Source organism: Anomalospiza imberbis, chromosome 2 (assembly GCF_031753505.1).
Source record: "Anomalospiza imberbis isolate Cuckoo-Finch-1a 21T00152 chromosome 2, ASM3175350v1, whole genome shotgun sequence".
Classification (NCBI taxonomy): Eukaryota; Metazoa; Chordata; class Aves; order Passeriformes; family Viduidae; genus Anomalospiza; species Anomalospiza imberbis.
The window spans coordinates 74,147,747-74,167,213 of record NC_089682.1 but is presented as its reverse complement, the minus strand read 5'-3'; the positions used below and the strand labels follow the sequence as shown (position 1 = coordinate 74,167,213).

Here is a 19,467-nt window from a genome sequence, read left to right as displayed (position 1 = left end):
CAATGGGATTACACTAGCTTCTTTATTACTGACCTTATGAAACACCTCCTCAAAGGTTGGACGTCGTTCAGGGGCTTCAGCCCAGCATTGCTTCATTACCTGGATGCATGTCAGGGGGGCTACCTCAGGAGCTATGTTTGGGCGACAGAGGGGAGGGGGCTTCTTCACTTTCTTTATAATTTCTGTGGCAAAGAGAAGAATGGGAAGCACATTGTAAGATGGAGGGCCTTGATGGGGCAAAAGACCTTTTCATGTGTCCCTGGCTTGCTTCTTCAGCTGTCACTCTTAGTCCTCAGCACCCAGTGTCTGTGCCAAATGAAGCTGGAGGTTTCTGCTTTTCTCTGTCAGGAGTCTCTTGAAGGATTTAAAGAAGATTCATCTGCCTTCTTGTCCCTGGAGAACTAAGTTATGAGTAATAAAGTGGCTGGAGGGGGAAGGATGTGTGACAGATGGATGTGCCTGCAGGCTTGTATTTAATGAAATTGCCTCTGACTCTCTCCACTAGGACCGGCAGTCTTCTAAGACAGCAGAGGTTTATGGCTGAGCCCAGACAGGAAGGATACCAGCCTCTGATGCTTCATCATTAACTGGGAACTAGGACGTAGGAGGTTGGTGGGAGTGGCGACAGTGGAAAGTATGTTAAGGGGGAGAGGTTGAGTTCAAAACAGTGTCTGGGAAATGACTCCCTGTCTAGAGCTCCCTCCCTAGAAATGAGGCTTGTAAGGAACTGGGCTTGGGTTTTCAAACCCTGAGAAGTCAGTCTTTTAACACCCACCACAGTTATTGTAATTGAAATCTTATTTTGCTCAGTGCAGAGCAGGCAAATGGAGTGAAAACCTTTTTCTCTGGCAGGAGTCCTGCTGTTGCTGTGAGTAACCAAAGCATTTCAGCATTTATAGCTTACTTTAAAGATCTTTGCCTCATCCCCCCAGACTCTGCCAAATGAACTAATCAAAACATCTGGCCCCAATATTTCCAGGGACAGCTGAGGGGAAATGCCTTCTTCAGATTGTTTTAAAGTTCACAAGCAAAAACTCCTTAGGATTGAAGACACAATGAGTAGAAATTAATAATTTATTAGGTTACCAAACAGAACTGATCTGTGTTCAGCATTTGCTGGAGGTTCTGCAGGGGAGAAGAGGTGGAGGAAACCTGCTAATTGCATCATAGTCTACATCATAGGTCCAGATCTGATTTACAGAGGGGGATACATCATTAACATCATTGTCATTGCTTTGTGACAGCAGCTTCAGGCATAGAAAATCAGGACCCCATTTTTCCAGCTGAACTGGCACATACTGAATTGTCATACCCCACTTGATGGTTGTCCAGCTTATTGAGAACGGGCTGTCACTAAAATCAGCTAATTTTAGACTGTTGTCACTCCCTCCCTGTTTAAGTGCTTGTGACCTGACCGTGACTGCAGTGGGTTTGTTTTTCCCATGGATGCACAACATGGTTGCACCATGAGCAGCTCCTAAAGACTTCACCTGTTTGCTGTTTATGATATACATAAGCAAAATGATACATTACTTCGACCTCTCTTGAAGACAGTCTCTTTAAAAAGGAAAAGATTAAGGACAAATAGATGGGCAGTGGACAAAATAGGATGTTGGCAAGGGGTCCAGCTCAAAAACTTCAGCCTCCATGATGGACAAAAAAGGGCCAATGAGTGGGAAGCAAAGTAGGTTCTAAGCTATGGTAAGTTCTGCCCTCATATTTCACCCCATACTATGATGAAAAGTCCGAGTTTGCACAGGGAGCTGGAGGTGCTGCAGAAGTCTGAAGCATCCTGGGGAGCACCCAGAACCCCGATCCCACCGAAAGCAGTGATGAGACGTGTACCAAGGCTGTAATGAGAACTACACATTTTGATATTTATTATGAATGTTGTGATGAAAACAGACTTCTGCCACTGAGAAAGGTCATGAGACTAATACATTATTGCATTATTAATAAAGGGACTTGGCCAGGCCTTTTATAAGGGCTCTGCACAAAGCCTTAAAAATATACTGTAGTAGTTGCCTACCTTCAGCTGAGAGTTCTGATGTGCAGTAAGGTGGACCCCGAGCAATCACTTCTTGTAGGATGATTGCAAAGCTGTAAATGTCCCCTTTGATTGTGCCTTTTCTGCACATGTCTGGGTCCCTCAGTAACTCAGGAGCTGTCCAGAGCAATTCTAAAAAAATTTCAGAGCATCACATTTCTTACACTTTAACTCAGACTGTTGCAAAGTAAGCACTTAAATGAATACCTTATTTCAGTCATTTGATGAAAGGTTGGAAAATACTACATTGTTTACTGAATCAAGTCTTTTACTTCTAGTGGTGTGTTTTAAATACTAAACATCTGTGTTGACAAAAAAAAAAAATCCAAGTTTTACTCTATGGGGTTTTTTGTAAAAAAATGCCATACCAACAATTCATATCATATAACACCAGCCATGAACTTCAACATAAGAAGTAATCTCACCACTGCCAGAAGCTTTAACACCATTTTTTTGATTGAAAATATTCCTGAGACAAAATATTGGCACCAAATCTTTAATTTCTTGTTACAGTAGTAGCTCTTTTATAAAGTGACAATTAACAACATATTTTCTGTAGTTCTTTTTTAGATGAAAATAGTTTTTGTAAAAGCAGTTGCACAGTCTTTATAATCCAATAGTTCAAGTGACAAAAGACACAGTTATAAAACATATCCAGCTTCACGAAGAAATGAATCTTCAAACTGAGATTTTGTTACCCTGGTAACTGTGTATTATGAGAATGGGGATATGGAACATTTCTGCCACTGCAAATGTGTTTATCTTCGGTAAGGGAGGAGAAGAAAACCTTCTGTCTGACAACTGCCCTGAGACACTGAAAAGGTGTAGGCATCAAATCTCACGACAGAGAGATCAAGCCATGAAATACTACTTGAAAACAAGTTTCAAGAATAAATTGGGATACCAGAGGAGCCCCAGAAAATGGCCAAGTAAAAGAAATCCTGTCCAAGTCTCCAAACCTGGTCCCATGAGGGCTGATCTTAAGTGGTGGGAATCTCATGTGGCAACCTTTGCTGATTGACATGTAGAGGACCTATTTCAAAGAGACCTACATAATTTTGTGTTTTAGATGGCTTATTTTAACAAAAAAAAGTGTATTTGCATTTGGGCTAACATAAAACTTTAACTATAGGATTGGGCCTAAGGATGTAAAGCCATTCTACTAGCTACATTTCTACAGAAATTCAGTACTGGTAAGATTTCAGAGACAATTCAGTCCTTCTCCAACTGCAACAAGCTGAAGTTCTGTCCCTGCTTACAGTAAAATATTTTTTTTTACCATATCACTCTCCTATTCACTTTCAGGCAGTCTGAAAAAACCTTTGCTTACCCTTTCTTATAACAATGCATGGTATGGAGGAAACTAGATGTAGTGAGATTGAGCATGAAAATCCTTGTGCGGCCTTGAAATTGCATTTGAACTAACATTTGTTAAATCAATGGACAAATATTAAAAAAAAAAATATTTCCTCATCACACCTACCTTCTGGGGATGGCTGAATATAGGGGCATTTCTGTGCCTCTAAGATCTCATTATAACCATAGTCAGTGATCTTCAGGACAAACCGGCCATCCACAACACAGTTACGAGACTTGAGACGTCCATGGGCAAAATCTCGGTGATGCAAATATCTGATTCCCTATGAAATACAGAAAAACATCCAGGTTGGTCCTTAAGAATTATCTTATCCATCAACACTCAGAGACACCAAGCCAATTTGTCACCTCAGATGGCATCAAATGCAGCACTGACGCTATGTCAAATGCAATAATGATTGAAACAACAAACTATGAGAGAAGTTTAGAAATTAATTAGGCACATGAAATAGGTTTGTCTGCACCCTAAAGTAGTATAGGTCTGACAACTTTAGGAAGAGTCAGATGCCTCCCTCTGCAGCCCTACATCTCACGGCACCCAGAAGTTCTGCTTTTAGGCAAGGATTAGAAAGTAGACAAAAGTATTACCAAAGAGTTAGGTCAAAGGAAGTAATGAAGGGCTGTGTGCCCCTACCCATCTCCCTCAAGGAGGTTCAGAAGGGGGATCACAGACTGCAAGAATGGTTCTGGTGGTCTACTCTCTGGAATCCACCTGTCCCAGATTAGTAGTTTACCATTAAGACATGAAAACATGGGACATGATTGGAAGTGTCAACGCTGCTCAAGGGACCATATATGCAGCCGTCTTGTGGCAGGGGATGGATACTGTTTGGTTCTATGGTGGATGCATTTCTGATTTACGGCAAGAAAGGGCCTTTGCAAAGAATAAATTTGTCACAAAAATCTATTTTTCTGGGTCATCAATTGCAGACTGATAAGTAATTTTAGCATCTTGTCCTGCTGTGTGGTTGTAGTTCTAGTGCCCCAAATGGTGCTTCTCTCAGATCGAAACAAAACAAGCATACAATCCAGATTTGTTTTACATCCAGATTTGTTTTCCCTGTGTTATTATAAAAAAACCCAACATTCTGATTGAAATAGCTTAGTCATCATAAGTCCCCTTCAGATAATGCCTCAGGACGAGCAAAGAATTTACTTTAATTAGATCCATCACAAGAGAGGACTTGAACATCCAGTCCAATTTCATATCCTCATTTCTCAGCAAGTCCTCCAGGCTGCCTCGTGAGCAGTACTCCGTCACTATGGCAAAGATGCCACAGTCCGAGAAAAAGCCCAGGAACAGATTCACATTTTCATGACGCAGGTCTTTCATCTGAAACAAGACAGTTTTTGAACCACAGTGAGACCAGATCAGCCAGACATCTGCTTGGTAGCTTCTTGGTATCACTAGATGCCCTTTTCACACTTGTACTCCCAAACAGCTTTCCACAGAAAGATGGGGATGCAAACAACCTCTCTGGTGCTTATTTTTGGCTACTCAACACTCTTTTCAAGCTTTGTTTTCCTTAGTCTATCCATTATACAAAGATAGCAAGATAGCAAAAGCAAACTAAACAGAAGTTTGTGTTTTGTTTAGACAAACTGTATTGAATCTTTCACTAGGCCAGAAGGGCTTTGCGGGGGTAGATTGAGTTCAGCATGTGGATCTTGCTCTGAAATGGAAACAATAAACTGGAAACAATAAACTGGAAAAAAAAATGGACCTAGAGAGTCCAAAGTCATCCATCAATGGTGTCTTTGGAGACATGCCCTGGTAAATGTGTTGCTTTTACATGCATAAAAATGCCACTACTATGTTAGCAATAGCTGGCAACAACTAATGCCCTTCAATTTAGAAAACAAGTATGCTTTCTTGTCATTTGTAACAATAAAATTGAAGACCAAAATTAAGCATCTGAGAGGCATCTTAGGTAGAAACACAAGGCAAACTCCAGAGAAATGTACAACTGTGTCTGCATCACACTGTCAATATATAATACATGAAAATATCTACCAGTGCCTCACACTGTGGAGGGGTGAGTTCCCCAAACCACTCTGCCTTTGCAAGCAAGGTCACTTGAAGGATTTGTTGTACATTTAACACTGCACCGGCTTGGAAGTGGCAGGTCCAGGGTGGGGTTTTACAAGCTGCTGACTGACATATGGATCTATGGTAAATTTGTCAGATGCAGTCGTGAATGGTCCACTGTGCCACATTTCACCAGACAAGACTCATTGACAACCACAATGCATGATTTAATGGATAGACATGAGACAAGGGCAACAAACACACCCTGAAGCCAAAAACATCCCCTGAGAAAGCTTCCCTCCACATGTCATCATCCCTTATTCCTACCTTCCTTAAGATGCTGGTGGAGCTTTGCCTCAGATTGTGAACTGCTCCTGTCTCAAATTTTTTCAGCCACACCTGGTCTCCCTGTCCACAATCACAGAATCAGAGAACGGTTAAGGTTGGAAGAAACCAGTGATGGACCATCTAGTCCAACCTCCCTGCTTAAGAAACATTATCCTAGAGCCCATGGCAGAGGATTGTGTCCAGACAGTTCTTCAGTATGTCCAGTGAGGGAGACCCCACATCCTCCCTGGACAATCTGTTTCAGTGCTTGGTCATCTGCACAGCTATGTTCTTCCTCGTGTTCAGGTGGAATTTTCTTTTCAGGTACACCAGTTTCTGCCTTTTGCCTCTTGTCCACTGAGAAGAACCTGGCTCCATCCTCTTGACACCCTCCCTTCAGATAGTTATAGACATCAGTAAGGTGCTCTCTCAGTTGTCTCTTCTTGAGGCTGAACAGGCACAAATCCTTCAACCTGTCCTCTTAAGAGAGAAGCTTCAGTCCCCTAGTCCCAACAAAGGTGGGTGACTGACAGAGCAAACCTCTGAGCAACAGTTCACATTGGGATCCAGGTCTGAATTTCAGATCCTTGATTTTAAAAGTAGATGGGGATTTTTAAGGATCTTGGCAACAGATTACTTATATACTGAACCTAAAAAAGAATATCCACAGCAAACCCTCAAAGTAAGGGGTGAGGCAGGACCTTCACCTGGATCACAGTTTCATGCCTGGAAGGTTTCTTAGTGTCTGATAAACAGCAATAAATGGATTAGAAAGGAAAATAACTCTGACCAGAGCTTTTCTCTGGCATTAATGATTGATCAAATTTATTTTGCTCCTTTTCAGGAAAAGTTACCATGCCATTTTTTCAAAAATCTGCATTTTCAGGAAAAACCTGATGGATGGGGTGAGTTTTCTTGGCCATTGCCTCTGCTAAACTCCATACAGTCCTATTGACACAAAGGGGAATTTGAGCTTCCATTACTCTATTTGGATCCTGTCTTGTAAGGAAGTTCCTTATTAGAGATGTCACCAAATAAAGACTGTCTTGTAAGAAAGGTTCTTTATGGTGCCACTGCCTTAGGTAGTGACTTCTCTGACAGGACCAGACTGGCAATGTTACGTGTGTATGTTGAATATTCCCATCCCACTTGACTCCAAGTGTCAGGGTGAGGGTTGGTACAGAGATGCCTTAAACACTGCTAAGTCCATGCTTGAGAGTAACTTATTGTCGTACTTAGGCTTTGTTCAAACTATCTCAATCCTGGGACCTACAGTACTGCAGCCAAATACTTTTCCCCCTGGAGCAGTCCAGTGAACAGAAGCAGTGAGAGAAGGCTGCATGAGGTCTCTACCTACCTCATACAAAGCCACATTGGAGGTTTCATGGGTGGCAACTGTGCTTTTCAAGGAAGCAGAGCGGGTTACGGATTTCAGGCTTCTGTTCTTGACTGCTATGCTGTTTGCATCAGTCAGACTGTCCAAGGTCAGCCTCTGGAAGGCAAGGAAAGCAAGTGCTAGGCAGCTACCACCTTTGGGTGTAAACCTCCACTCCAGCTCTGCCTTGCAGCATGGATTTCTGGGTAAGGAAATAATGGGAGCATCCTCCAGCAGATCACCAGCTCTGGGTATGAGCCAGAATGGGCCAGGAATGGTTCCGAGTATATTTGAGTGCAGAGACTTTATTTTAGATGGTAAGATGGTTTATCTTTTTGGACATGCCCTATGGCGCACCATCCAACCTCAAGAACAAGGAATAAGCCCTGGCAGCTAGAGGAAACATTACCAAGGCTACAATTTTACATGGTCATAAAGGCTCTGACATCTAATCTGAGACTTAAAAGCACTCAACATATGGGAAATTTTCTAATGTGCAGGGGAAAATGACATGAAGAAGTGAAATGACCCTTCCAGAGCTTCATGAGTATGAAAATATCACAAAGCAAATCTGTTCTAGAGTGTTCCACCAGATTCCTTTCATGAATAGAAGGACTCACCTTTCTATGTAGCTCTGGGTTGATGAAGATGAGGTCATCCAAGGTCAGTATGATCTTGTTCGGACCCCTGAAAAGCTGGTTGTTCAAGATACTCTGCCTGCAAGAGTTGGAGAGTCACTGTTATCAATTTTAGGTAGTGCATTGGGCCTGGCCGAGTTAAAGTTCACAGCCCTTACAGTGCTGTGTTTTGCATTGGTAGCTGAACAGGTGTTGATAACAGACCAGTGCTACAGCCGAGCAACAGTGTCCTTCTGACATTCCTTCCCCTCATCAAAGGAGATGGGAGTGGGCAAGATCCTGGGAGGGGACACAACCAGGGCAGCTGACCCAAATTAGCCAAAGGGATATTCCATACCACATGACATCAGCTCAGATATATAAGCTAAGGGAGAGAGGAGGAAGGGGGGCATTTGTGAGTTTTCAATGTTTGCTTTCTGTAGGAACCATTATGCTTGATGAAGCCTAGCTTCCCAGGAAGTGTCCAAATGTTGCTGCTTATGGGAAGTAGAGACTGATCTTTTTCCTCTTCAGCTCTTGCACACGCAGATCTCCCCTTGTTTCTTTCTTTTTGCTGTAACAAAACTGCTTTGTCTCACCCTGCTGGTCATTCTACAGCTTATTTTCTCCCCTGTGCCAGTGGGAAAGGGGGTGATAGAGCAACTGAGTGGCCATCTGGCACCCAGGTAGGTAGCCAGTTTATATCTCCTCTGAATTCCCCACACCTGGCTTCCCTGCACTATTGGACCCTGCCTGCAGTGCTGCATCTAGCTCTGGGGCCCCTGACTTACAAAGGTCATGGACCTGTTGGATCAGATCCAGAGAAGGCCATGAAGATGATCAGGGGCTGGAGCACCTCTATTATGGAGACAGCTGAGAGAGCTGGGGCTGTTCAGAAGAAGGCTTCGGGGATTCCTTAGAGCACCTTCCAGAGCCTAAGGAGAAGGGCTACAGGAGAGCTGGAGAGGGACTTTTGAAAGGGACATGGAGTGACAGGACAAGGGGTAATGGTTTCCAGCTGAAGGAGTGCAGGTTTAGATTAGATATTAGGAAGCAATTATTTTCTGTGAAGGTGGTGAAGCACTGTCACAGGTTGCCCAGAGAAGCTGTGCCAGCCCACCCATGGAAGAGTTCAAAGCCAGTTTGAATGGCGCTCTGAGCAGCCTGGTGTAGTTGAAGGTGTCCTTGCCCATGGCAGAGTGGTTGGAACGACATGATCTTTAAGGTCTAAAATGGTGTAGGAGTGGGGATGGGCACTGGTGAAAGCAGTGGACAAGTCACCATGCCTTGGCATGGACTTAAATCCCAAGTAATGAATTACCCATTTCAACATGGATAGCAACAAAAAATATCATCTCATAGGGTCTCATCACAAATAGACAACTGGATTTAATCTGCTTACAAATATTAATCAGATGTGTATGTAAGCCATATTTTGTTTTACTCGCTTTTATTTGTCATATCCCAAATCATTCTCTGTTAGAAGACAAAACCAAGTTTTAGCTGGTCTGGTCATAAGCAAACCACATTTAGGCACATCAGCCTTTCTTAGGGACTGAAGCTGAATTGTAGTTAATTTATAAGAGCTGCCTGGACACAAGTTACTGTCTAAACATGCTGAGTGTCTATATTGTAGCACGGTGCATTTTGAAACACAGAGCAAGATGTACCCCTGTAATGGTCACAGGTTTATACAGAGGGAAAAGCTGCAAGGAATGAGCAGTATGGCACACATAACACCATGTCTCATCATTTTGATCCCATTGCTTCAATGGACATCAGGGTGTAATACTGAACACAAAGCAGCAGTATCTACTAGACAGTCAAAACCTCTCAACCAGGAGCAGAGAAGGGAAGGGAAAACTCCCCTGTTGCCCTCAGTGTCACTTCTTTTGCTTAAGGAACTTTGTTAACACCACAGCAGATGACTGATCTGCACTCTCCTAAGTGTTTCCCTGATGATGTGGACAATAGGGATTACTTTTGCTGATGTTACTGTAGAAGGACACCACCATATAAAACAACCCCAAATCACCACAATTCACTTTTCCTCTCAATGTATCATTCTGGACATTTTAGAAGAGCACAGGCAGCTTCTTGAAGATGAGAGGAAGCCTTGGCCACATAACCACAGGCTTTACTTGGGATGACATTTTGCTAAACACACTGTCCCAAGCCACCCAACTCATCTTCATGAAAAAAATCATCACTTATGTACCTTTCACAAGTCCATCTGAAAAACCTTGCTTGATAAATCACACCCTCTCCCTAAGCAGGGAGGAAAGCACCCCTCTGCCAAAAGCTAAGCAGAGAGAGTAGAGTGATTCATTTAAGGTCATGCAGTAGATTGCTGACAGAGCTAAGACCAGAGCTTCCACATTTCAAGTCAGACCATGCTGTGGTTTAAATTTAGTTCCAGACATGCCCCTTCCTAATATAAATCGTTGTCTGAGTCATGCTGGACTTTTTCTTCCCTAGCAGATGGCCATACATATTTTCTCATGACCAAGCCTTCCCAAGCACAGCCTGGTGCTTGTGGAAGAGCTTACAAATAGAGTAGGCAGAAAGATTGTCTTTTATTTACTTAATTGTAGAGGCTGGTGGCCAGGGAACAGAGCAAGGTTTCAAAGAGTGGGTGGATGGAGGCAACCTCATCAGTGTCTGCAGTTGTATCAGAAGCAGCTGTGTGCTGAAAGAGGGGGAACTGTTTGGGGTGTTCCTTGCTGGGTGGCCCTTATATCTAGGTTTGGAGGGATGACTCAGGAGTGGAGACAGAACATGTCTCAGAATTATTTGAGAGGCAAAGCTGGAGAGAACAATCTAGGAATTCTGCTCTGCTGAACTCCTTGCTGTTCAGTAAATATGCCTTCTAATTTAAGTCTATTTTCTCTCTAAGTTTGGTCATGTGTATATCAATAATTAGAGACAAACTACTCTAGGGGCTATAGTGACCTTGCCAAGAGCAATCCATGGCTCCTGGACCAACCAATCAATTCTGGCACATTTCTACCTTGGATATAGAGTTGGGACACAGATGTGACATGCAATTATGGGAAATGACTCCTTCCCCAGAACACTACTGCCTTTACTCCAAAGATCTCATACCCAGACCAATACATATATAATGGGAATGACCAGGGAGCTGAACTCCAGTTCAAAACAGGGAGTGAATCAACTTGATAATAAAGATGTATCCTAAATATTTGCTTCAAATTCTCTCCAGAGGTATTTTCTTTCTTTTTAGTACATGGAGAAAATACAGGGAGTCAGCCTCACATGTTTCATAGGAAACATGATTATATTAAAGACAGAAAGTAAGGCAAGAATGATCTGGAGTAAGAAAAATACTTGGTTTTAACCCTCATGTTCTCATAACAGATTCCTGTCTTTGGTTTATATGTCATCCTTTGCACTTCCAAAGTGATAACCACCTTCCTAATGCTTCAGAAACATCCAGCAACAGACTGCTGGAGCAGGGGAAGGGTGTGGGGAGTCCTTCTCCTCAGGAGGAAGGAGCAGCAGAGGCAATGTGGGATGAACTGACTGCAGTCCCCATTCCCTGGCCCCGGTGCCACTGGTGGGGAGGAAGTAGAGAATCTGGGAGTAAGTTAAGCCTGGGAAGAAGACAGAGATGGGAAGAAGATGTTTTTAAGATTTTATTTTATTTCTCATTATCTTACTCTGATTTGATTAGTAATAAATTTAATTTACCCACATCAAGTCCATTTTGGCTGTTGTGGCAATTGGTGAATGATCCCCTCCTGACCCCATCGTGACCCATGAGCCTTTTGTTGTATTTTCTCTCCCCTGTCCAGCTAAGGAAAGGAGAGATAGAAAGCCTTTGGTGGATGTCTGGCATGCTGCCAGGGCCAACACACCACAAATGTGAAAATATATGTGGCTGGAGAGCCAAGAGCAAAATCAGACCTTCTGTGTGTGCGTAGTCTAAACTGCTGGCACAAGCCTCACACAGAAGCTAAAAGTGGCACCAACTCAAATACGTGTTACAATTCTCACCTGATGAGAGAAGCCAGGCCCACAGCACACAACACCAGGACAAATAACAGCATTACTCCCAACAAAATGACTGCAGGCTCAATCCCTGTGCAAGATGGGAAAAGAATCAGTGAATTAGCAAATCATTTTGATTTAGGCAATAATATTAAAAACATCGATACCAAGACATTGGATTACAAAGTCAAATATAGAACGAGGAGAATGCCAGAAGACAATTTTAATGCAATGTTTGTTTATGAATACACAAATACTTACTAACTTGGCGTACATAAGACTGCAGCTATGCTAATTATTTATTTTCATGCACTATTTTTTTCTAAACCAGACTTAGAGCTGTGGACCAGTGGAAAAATAGTTTTTCTTCAAGTAAATAAATAGACTAACATGGGAGTATTAAGTTTTAGAGGAAGCTTCTGCAAAGTTCAGAACTTTTTAACATTTGGCCCTTTCCTCTTGAGAAATAGAAATGCTGAAAAATCTTTATCTTGTGGTATCAAACCAACAGCCAGGGTGAGTCACTGGCCCATCTGGGCTTTTAAATTCTCTGCTGCAAATTTCTAATGCTGAAAAGAGAAAAAGAGGAGGAGCAGCAGAAGGTTGATGTTCTCCTCAACACATCCATCAGCAGAAAATACTGGAGACAGATTCTTTGCTGATGAGTGTGTTTACTAGAGAGATAAGGGAAGCTGATATGACTTCATAAGCTAAATTCCAGTGGGAACTGTTTGCTGTGCCTGTCTCTTCTGTTTTCTAGTTTTTCTATTTATTCTGTTTGCATCCAGAGATCTATAAACACAAACAAACATGGAGAAACTGAGGTTGACGAAAGGTTCACGACTCTATGTTACACTGACACCTATCTGCAAGCACCAAGACCTAGAGCTTTCCAGTGAAAGCTGAAGGCATTTTTGAAAATTGGTATTTGTTTCAGGAAAAGTCAGAGCATTATAGCTGAAATTTCACTGCTTCAGTGTAGGACTCCAGGCCCTGACTGTCCTCACACAAACACAGGAAGAGGTTGCCCATGGAAGCTGTGGCTGCTCCATCCCTGGCAGTGTTCAAAATCAGGCTTCATTGGACTTTAAGCAACCTAGTCTAGTGTGGGATTGGAATAGATGAATGGCCTTGAAAGATCCCTCCCAAGCCATACTATACCTCACAACTAACCAGAAGTGAAAGTAAGCTAATTATGAGCTTATGGGAAAGAGCAAACTTACAGCGTGCTTGAGGGAATTTATGGGATTGAGTTAAAGTCATTAGGGGATGCTTTAAGGGAACTGTGGGAGTACATAAAACTTCTTACAGGATCTTTAGAGGAAAGGGCAAACATGGGTAAAGGGAGAGATAGAATGGGTTGGGAATGCTCAGTATGTGAGAGGATGGGGATGCTGGTCACACGTAGCCACATTGTGCATTTTTTCCAGGCAAACTCTGCACTTGATCAGTGCAGTCATTCCCACCTTCTTAACCCCATCTACATTTTTTTTTTTCTGGGTAACTGTGCTCTCTGACTGTGTATGATATTTACAGACTTAACATCAACCTAACAGGGAAGGTAAGTCCTGGAGGCTGCAGCCCATGAGAGACTGCAAGTCTGGAGTCAGCTCTTGCAGAGACTGAAGGGTTTGAGGGATGGCTATGGGGGAATTTAGGTTTGGACCATCTACCAGAGGATGCATTTGTAAGTCTGAAGGAGTTGAGGCTGTGAGATCTGTTATCAAGCTTGGAACCTAATTATGAGGTGCATAAGAGCAGCACCAGGCCGTTTCTGATGTCCATGTCCCCGCAGTGCTGGTTGTGGATAGTGGTGCCGATAAAGACATAACTCTCCTGTGTGTGTTACTCTGCCAGTGACTGGCTGTGTCTGCAGTGTGTGTGTCTGTGTCTGTGTTCTCGGAACACCAGGTCAGCCCTGCTCCTGGTGAACCTGGAGTTAGGAAACACAGCAGCCCGACAACTTCACATCCAACACCCCTCCAAGCCTAACTTCATACAAAATCTAGAGTGAGGCTTGTATTTAATTCTAGCCATAAAGTTCAGTCTCTGAAATGCTAGCAATCATAATAAATTACTGTTTAATTGACAGATGCCTAGAGCTTTATGCTTTTGTAAAGGTATGAACATAAAATCCAGTCTCTCTAAAAATCAGTGTGATTTTTCCATAGACTGCAATGAGATGCTAAATTGCTACATTGTTCCTAGGGGCAGTGCAAAATTAGATATATGATAGCATTATACTTATCTCTTCTATTGCTTGCCAGTTGCTATAAGATCAGTACATCTCCAGTTTTCATAGAGTGACACTGATTTATGTGTCAGCTCAGTTATGGCTAAGCCAAGGAGAATGGTTTTCTCAGCGAGTGAATCAAATATTCCATAGATGTGGTTAAGTTCATGTGTTTAAGTAACACATCCTGAAGCAATAGGTGCAAATGCTTAGTATTATAAGTAAATATGTCAAGAGGAGGTTAAGTACCCTACCCCTAGATTTTGGCTTCCCTGTGAACTTTAAAACTGCACAATAGTTACCTCAATTCAAAAACAATAGGCAAACCCAGTGCCCAGTCTGACAAACCTAGGAAGTAGCACAGATATGTCTGCCCCCAGGCCCTTGGTTACTACCTCTGTTATCTATAACAACTCAATTGATTTTGAGTAATGGTTATCATTTTTTCTCAATGAGATGAGCTCTGATAGTCCTTCACTCCTCATTGCTACCTGAATAAAGAAGCACGGGTTAACAGGCAGGATGCTGAGAGCATCTGCTCTTGTGCAGCTCTCTTAGGCTGTCTTCAAGGCAAATCCTCTTAATGTCCTGTCCCTCAGAATGACAGAGACACAGTGCTGGGTGGAGCCTCTGTTATATAATGGTTACTATTAATATTGGCAGGTGTTGAGTGTTAGACCCAGAAAACCCTTTCAACACATAAAAGTGGTAATTATTGGCCAAGGAGAGTAGTGGGATTAATGGCTCTGGAATTGTTGAAAAAATTGTGTAGATGTGATATTTAGTGGTGGGTTTGGTAGTGGTAGTTTAAGGATTCGATGATCCTAGAGGTTTTTTCCAACCATAATGATTCTATTATTCTATGCTCTAACAGGAAATAACAGAATATTGTGGATCGATGGTGTTACCTCTGCACAGGATTCCCATTACAAACAGCATGATGACTGGGCATTTTTATATTAGATCCTTGAGTTTAGACTTTTCTGGCTGGGGAGTTCTAATTTAAAGGGGTAACCACTTGGAGTGAGAGAAAAGATGAAAGAAATGAGAAGCATGAACTCAATGCCATTTCACTCTATTTTTGGTTCTTTTTTTCTTTCTTACCTTCAGCGCAGAGAACATCTGGATCAAACCAACAGCTGGAGTCTGGTTTGGGTGGAACTTCATTGGGAAAGTGGATGGCCTGGTCTAGGGACAACACAGAGCCTGAGGACATGTCCAGCAGGTGGGTTGGGAAAAGCTGGTTCCCATGACCGTCTGTGTCCAGTATCACATAGTTGTTCAGCCCCTTCCCATGGCTGTCTGTCTCTACTTGGTGACTAAATCCAGGGAAACTGAAGTTTTTTGTGTGCTCAGCTATGTTGGCTCCTGAGGTTCTGACTCCTTTCCTTCGTGCACTGTCCATAGCCATTGCCATGAAGTAAATGGCATCATAGATTGTTCCAAAGAGTGGAGAAACCTAAAAATACAGGACAAATTGAGGATAAACTGCCTCTAACCTTCAGTTCAAGAATGGTAGCAAAAATATTTCCCCCCTGGCTAAGTTGTGAACTTAAATGCTGGGACACCAGAACATTAAGGCTTACCAAGTAATGGGTTTGAAGAATCTTAGACCAAATATATGCATGATTTTTAATATCTGTCTTTTCTTATGGTGGGTTCACAAAATGCAATTTCAAAATATTTTTAAAACCACACAAAATTGCATTATGATGGGAAAAGCCAAGATTATGAGCCTGATGTTTGGCTGAAATTTATCACAAATTTATCCTGTCTCAAAACATTAGACTAAAATATCTTCTACAAATAGAAGATCAAAGTCAGAAGGTCCCTACCAAGACAGGAAAAGTGTCATACCCAAAGAATTGGTGTTCTCTGTCAGAATATTATTTATCCCAAAGATGCAAAAATCCCAGAGCAGAGCCACAGCTATGTTGTTCTGTGAGGTAAGAGAGCCCTCTCTATTTGCATTGCTCCCTTCCATGCCAGACTTGATTTAGGAAGCTTTAGCACAAATGGTGACTTTTGCAATCACATCATCATTCACAGCTGCTAGGTGAAGAGAGATTATAGCCATACACCTGTGAGAAAAATGAGGCATGCTCTTGGGAGCCACAGAATCTGACATTTGTGGGATTAATTGATCAGATGTAGATATCTGAAATGAAGAACCTGACACTCAACACAGTTAACCTGGGCTCTCATTAAAGTGAAGGGAAAGAAATTAATGCTTTCAAGATATGATTAATCTCCTTCTAAAGTAGATCCGTCCAGATCAGATAAATTATTCCTTAAAAGTACTTGTAATTTTTTGAAATGTCATAGGGAGATTTGAAGAATAGCTCAGCTGAGTCCTGTATCTCTTCACCAGTATAAGATTCTCCAATTCTTGTAAATGTTCTCAAGGTAAAAACTGATTTGGTTTTTAATAGGCTACTGGCGACTTTTAGATAATCGTGCTGACAAAGAGTAACTTTGATTATAGTGCTAAGAAGAATGCAACAGCAATGGTCTTAAATATTTCTCCTAGAAGCATCCAGTATTTCTTTAGTCTGTCTCATCTCCTCAAATTCTCAGTCATATGGACATCTTATTTTATAATAAACTCCATGGATTCCATCCACCTTAAGAGATACCTTTTTAATTCAAGCCCATTGCAGCTAGCACATAGCAACCCAAATCTGAGAGCTTCAGACACAGCCCCTTTTTCTTGAATTCCCATCATGGTCCTACAGTTGAACCAAGTGAGTTATATTGCCAGACATCTGGGAAAAGTGACCTTTCCAGATGAGTGCCGAACACATTCAAATTTCTCTGTATTTTTCTCAAAATGAAAGTGTGCAGGCTGGATTGACTCTTCCTGTACTTTTTCTGTGATTATTGCTATGTTTCCTATTGACAGGTCCCAGCAAAGCCCAAGAGAAAGAATATTTACCTGTGTGGCTTCCAAATCCCTGATTATTTCACCACTTTCTTTAGCTTCCCTGAATGCATCATAGAAAGTCCTTTCTCCAGACTCCAGCGTGATGGTCAGCACAGCATCATAAGCCTCCCGGAGCTTGCTGTCATTATCAAAGACACTGAATGAGTTGTTTTGGTAAGGAAGACTGTACAGCAAAGTGTCATAGGGAACAAAGATGTATCTTCCATCTGCTAGTCCCATTTCCAGAGCTTTTGTGAGTAAGGCGGCCTGTTCCTGCCCTCCGATGAGAACAGAGTGCATGCACAGCAGTATAACTGGAACACAAGGACAGTGGAGAGTGTTAGTAATCTGCCTGGGGTTTTCAGCACAAAATAGCTCTTCCCCCCTGCCCCAATAAACTACTCTATCAGGTCAGATTCTGATGTTATGTGTTGAGGAAGCTGAGAGTCACACCCATTTTGTTCAACCTCTAGAGGTCTGTAACACCTAATAAAGGAGGTTGTGGGTATTAACCATTTCTGGAGCTGTAAAGAAGCAATGGAGAGAAGTTTTGACAGAAGTGAGGTACAGGTGAAGATGATGGGCATTGTGGTCATTGATGTCATTGACCAAGACTTGAGCTTTCCCTCTCTGTGCCCTGAGCTAACAGACACCATACAGCTGTAAGCAGTGCCCAACCTCCACACGCTCACCCTGCCACCAAATATACAGATTTTAAACATCTGGTGTTTAAACATCTGGTCCATGCTTGACTGTCCCAAAGTCTGTGCCTTTTCTTGCAAAATGTCATGGGGCCAATGTCTGGTGGGGAGATCTGAAATACAGGACAAGATTTTTGATATTGATATTGATTTTTGATATTCCACAATACAAATCACCTTTAATATAAAACCTTCCTATAAACTCCTCTTTACAGAAAACCATCTACAAAATATTTTTTTTCAGATAAGCTGGACCAAATCTTTCAGGTTGTAGTAGATGGTTTCGATCTATATTTATCACATACAAAATGCCCGGCATTTTTTTATGTGAAGCCCTGTCTGCATTAGGATCAGAGATAAAATTCTGCTTGACTTAAATCACTTTAAGTTTTCATTCTATAAAGTATGTCCATTGGGTAACAATGCAGTCCTACCCTAGGGAAAAAAAAAATTAAAAGGAATGAGACTCAAAGCACTTACTTTTAATGTTATTAACTTCTTTAATCTTGTTCCAGGTGTCTTCAATGCCTTTTTCTCCCTTATGCACAGATGTAACAATGCCTACAGGTAGCCCATGGTTCCTGAGCGCAGTTGCTGACTCCTTGGCTGTGTACATCCAAATATCATCACTGGATGCAATGATGCCAATATGAGCCCACTTAAAATATTTCATTATTGTAAGCAAAATTTGGGTTGGAGAGGGCAGAGTTCTTGCAAACGCATTATGGTGGATGGTGGAATCCAGCTTATAATTGATGCACATCCATGAGAAGATAGCTTTATTCCAGTTTTTCCCTAAATGTGCAGCCACCTCACAGAAGCCAGGGTTTAGAGGGCCTATGAAAGCTGAGGAAAGCTTTCCAAAGTCAACAAATCTAACCAGAGCTCTTGGTGTCTCACATTCTTCTTGCAGGATCACATAATCCAGCCGGTGGCCAAGATCTAGTGAAGGGTCTCTGCTTATTCGTCCCACAGCTAACCTGGCAGCCACATGGGGAAAGGCTTTGGAAAAGAAAGGGTCACAGTTCCAGGGTCCAAGCAGTCCAATTTTAAAGACAGAGCAACGTGCTGGGGAACAAAGTAGGATTATTAAAAAGAGCAGCCACCAGAGATCCTGGAAAAATGTCTTGAATGAATTTTCAGTGTTGAAGTGATGCACTCTGATGTGCCTCGCCAGCACCCAGGAGGAGCTGTTAGGACCCCACAGGAGAAATGACATTGTTTCTCAGGTGGGTAGATCTGCACCGAGTTCTTCAGGAAACCAAGCAGAGTGTTACCAGATGCTGGAAGGAAAGCAGATTATGTTTGCCTTTCACCATATGAGTTTGTTCTGTGCATGTAGGTACAGTGAGTCAGCCCAAGCTTCACAACAGCTCTCAAGGCACAAGTCTTTGAGGAGCCAAACCCACAGACAGACACGTGGACTTGCACCACGCCGGCCACCTCACAGGGCAGAAAAGTGTCCAACCAGTGTCAGATGTGCCATAACCCTTAAATGCACACTGACATAAACATTTTAATATGTTTTGCAATATACTCTGAAAGCAGGCAATGAAGAATGAGTCTGCTTTGTTTGCAGCAGTAAGTACAACCTATGGATACACCCTGCTTCTGGTTCCTAAGAAAGACAGTTTCAAAGTCACACAGACAAACACCCATATAAAAAAATTAAAAAGTTAAATAAGCTAGGCCATCAACTTCCCTCAAAAATCCTCAGTGGGTTGTGAATATGAATCAGAACCCATACAAAGACAAAAACTCACACATATATTCATATACTTAGGGATACGTATGTATGTGCATACCATATTAAAACTTCCTGAAAAA

The 19,467-nt window shown here is 42.2% G+C and overlaps 1 protein-coding gene across 1 annotated transcript in view; it reads right to left on the bottom strand.

The window, feature by feature from the left end:
* Nucleotides 1–18,919, bottom strand: part of GUCY2F (guanylate cyclase 2F, retinal) — a 40,926-nt gene extending 22,007 nt beyond the window's left edge. The window contains exons 1-11 of the mRNA XM_068181730.1: nucleotides 18,121–18,919; nucleotides 16,952–17,253; nucleotides 15,121–15,475; nucleotides 11,790–11,874; nucleotides 7,776–7,872; nucleotides 7,138–7,272; nucleotides 5,781–5,861; nucleotides 4,581–4,757; nucleotides 3,531–3,687; nucleotides 2,030–2,179; nucleotides 34–182 (exon numbers count right to left, since the gene is read on the bottom strand). Of these exons, the coding sequence (XP_068037831.1) occupies nucleotides 34–182; nucleotides 2,030–2,179; nucleotides 3,531–3,687; nucleotides 4,581–4,757; nucleotides 5,781–5,861; nucleotides 7,138–7,272; nucleotides 7,776–7,872; nucleotides 11,790–11,874; nucleotides 15,121–15,475; nucleotides 16,952–17,253; nucleotides 18,121–18,859 (2,427 nt within the window). The 5' untranslated portion in view covers nucleotides 18,860–18,919. The remainder of the gene's footprint in view (nucleotides 1–33; nucleotides 183–2,029; nucleotides 2,180–3,530; nucleotides 3,688–4,580; nucleotides 4,758–5,780; nucleotides 5,862–7,137; nucleotides 7,273–7,775; nucleotides 7,873–11,789; nucleotides 11,875–15,120; nucleotides 15,476–16,951; nucleotides 17,254–18,120) is intronic.
* Between the last annotated feature and the right edge of the window lie 548 nt (nucleotides 18,920–19,467).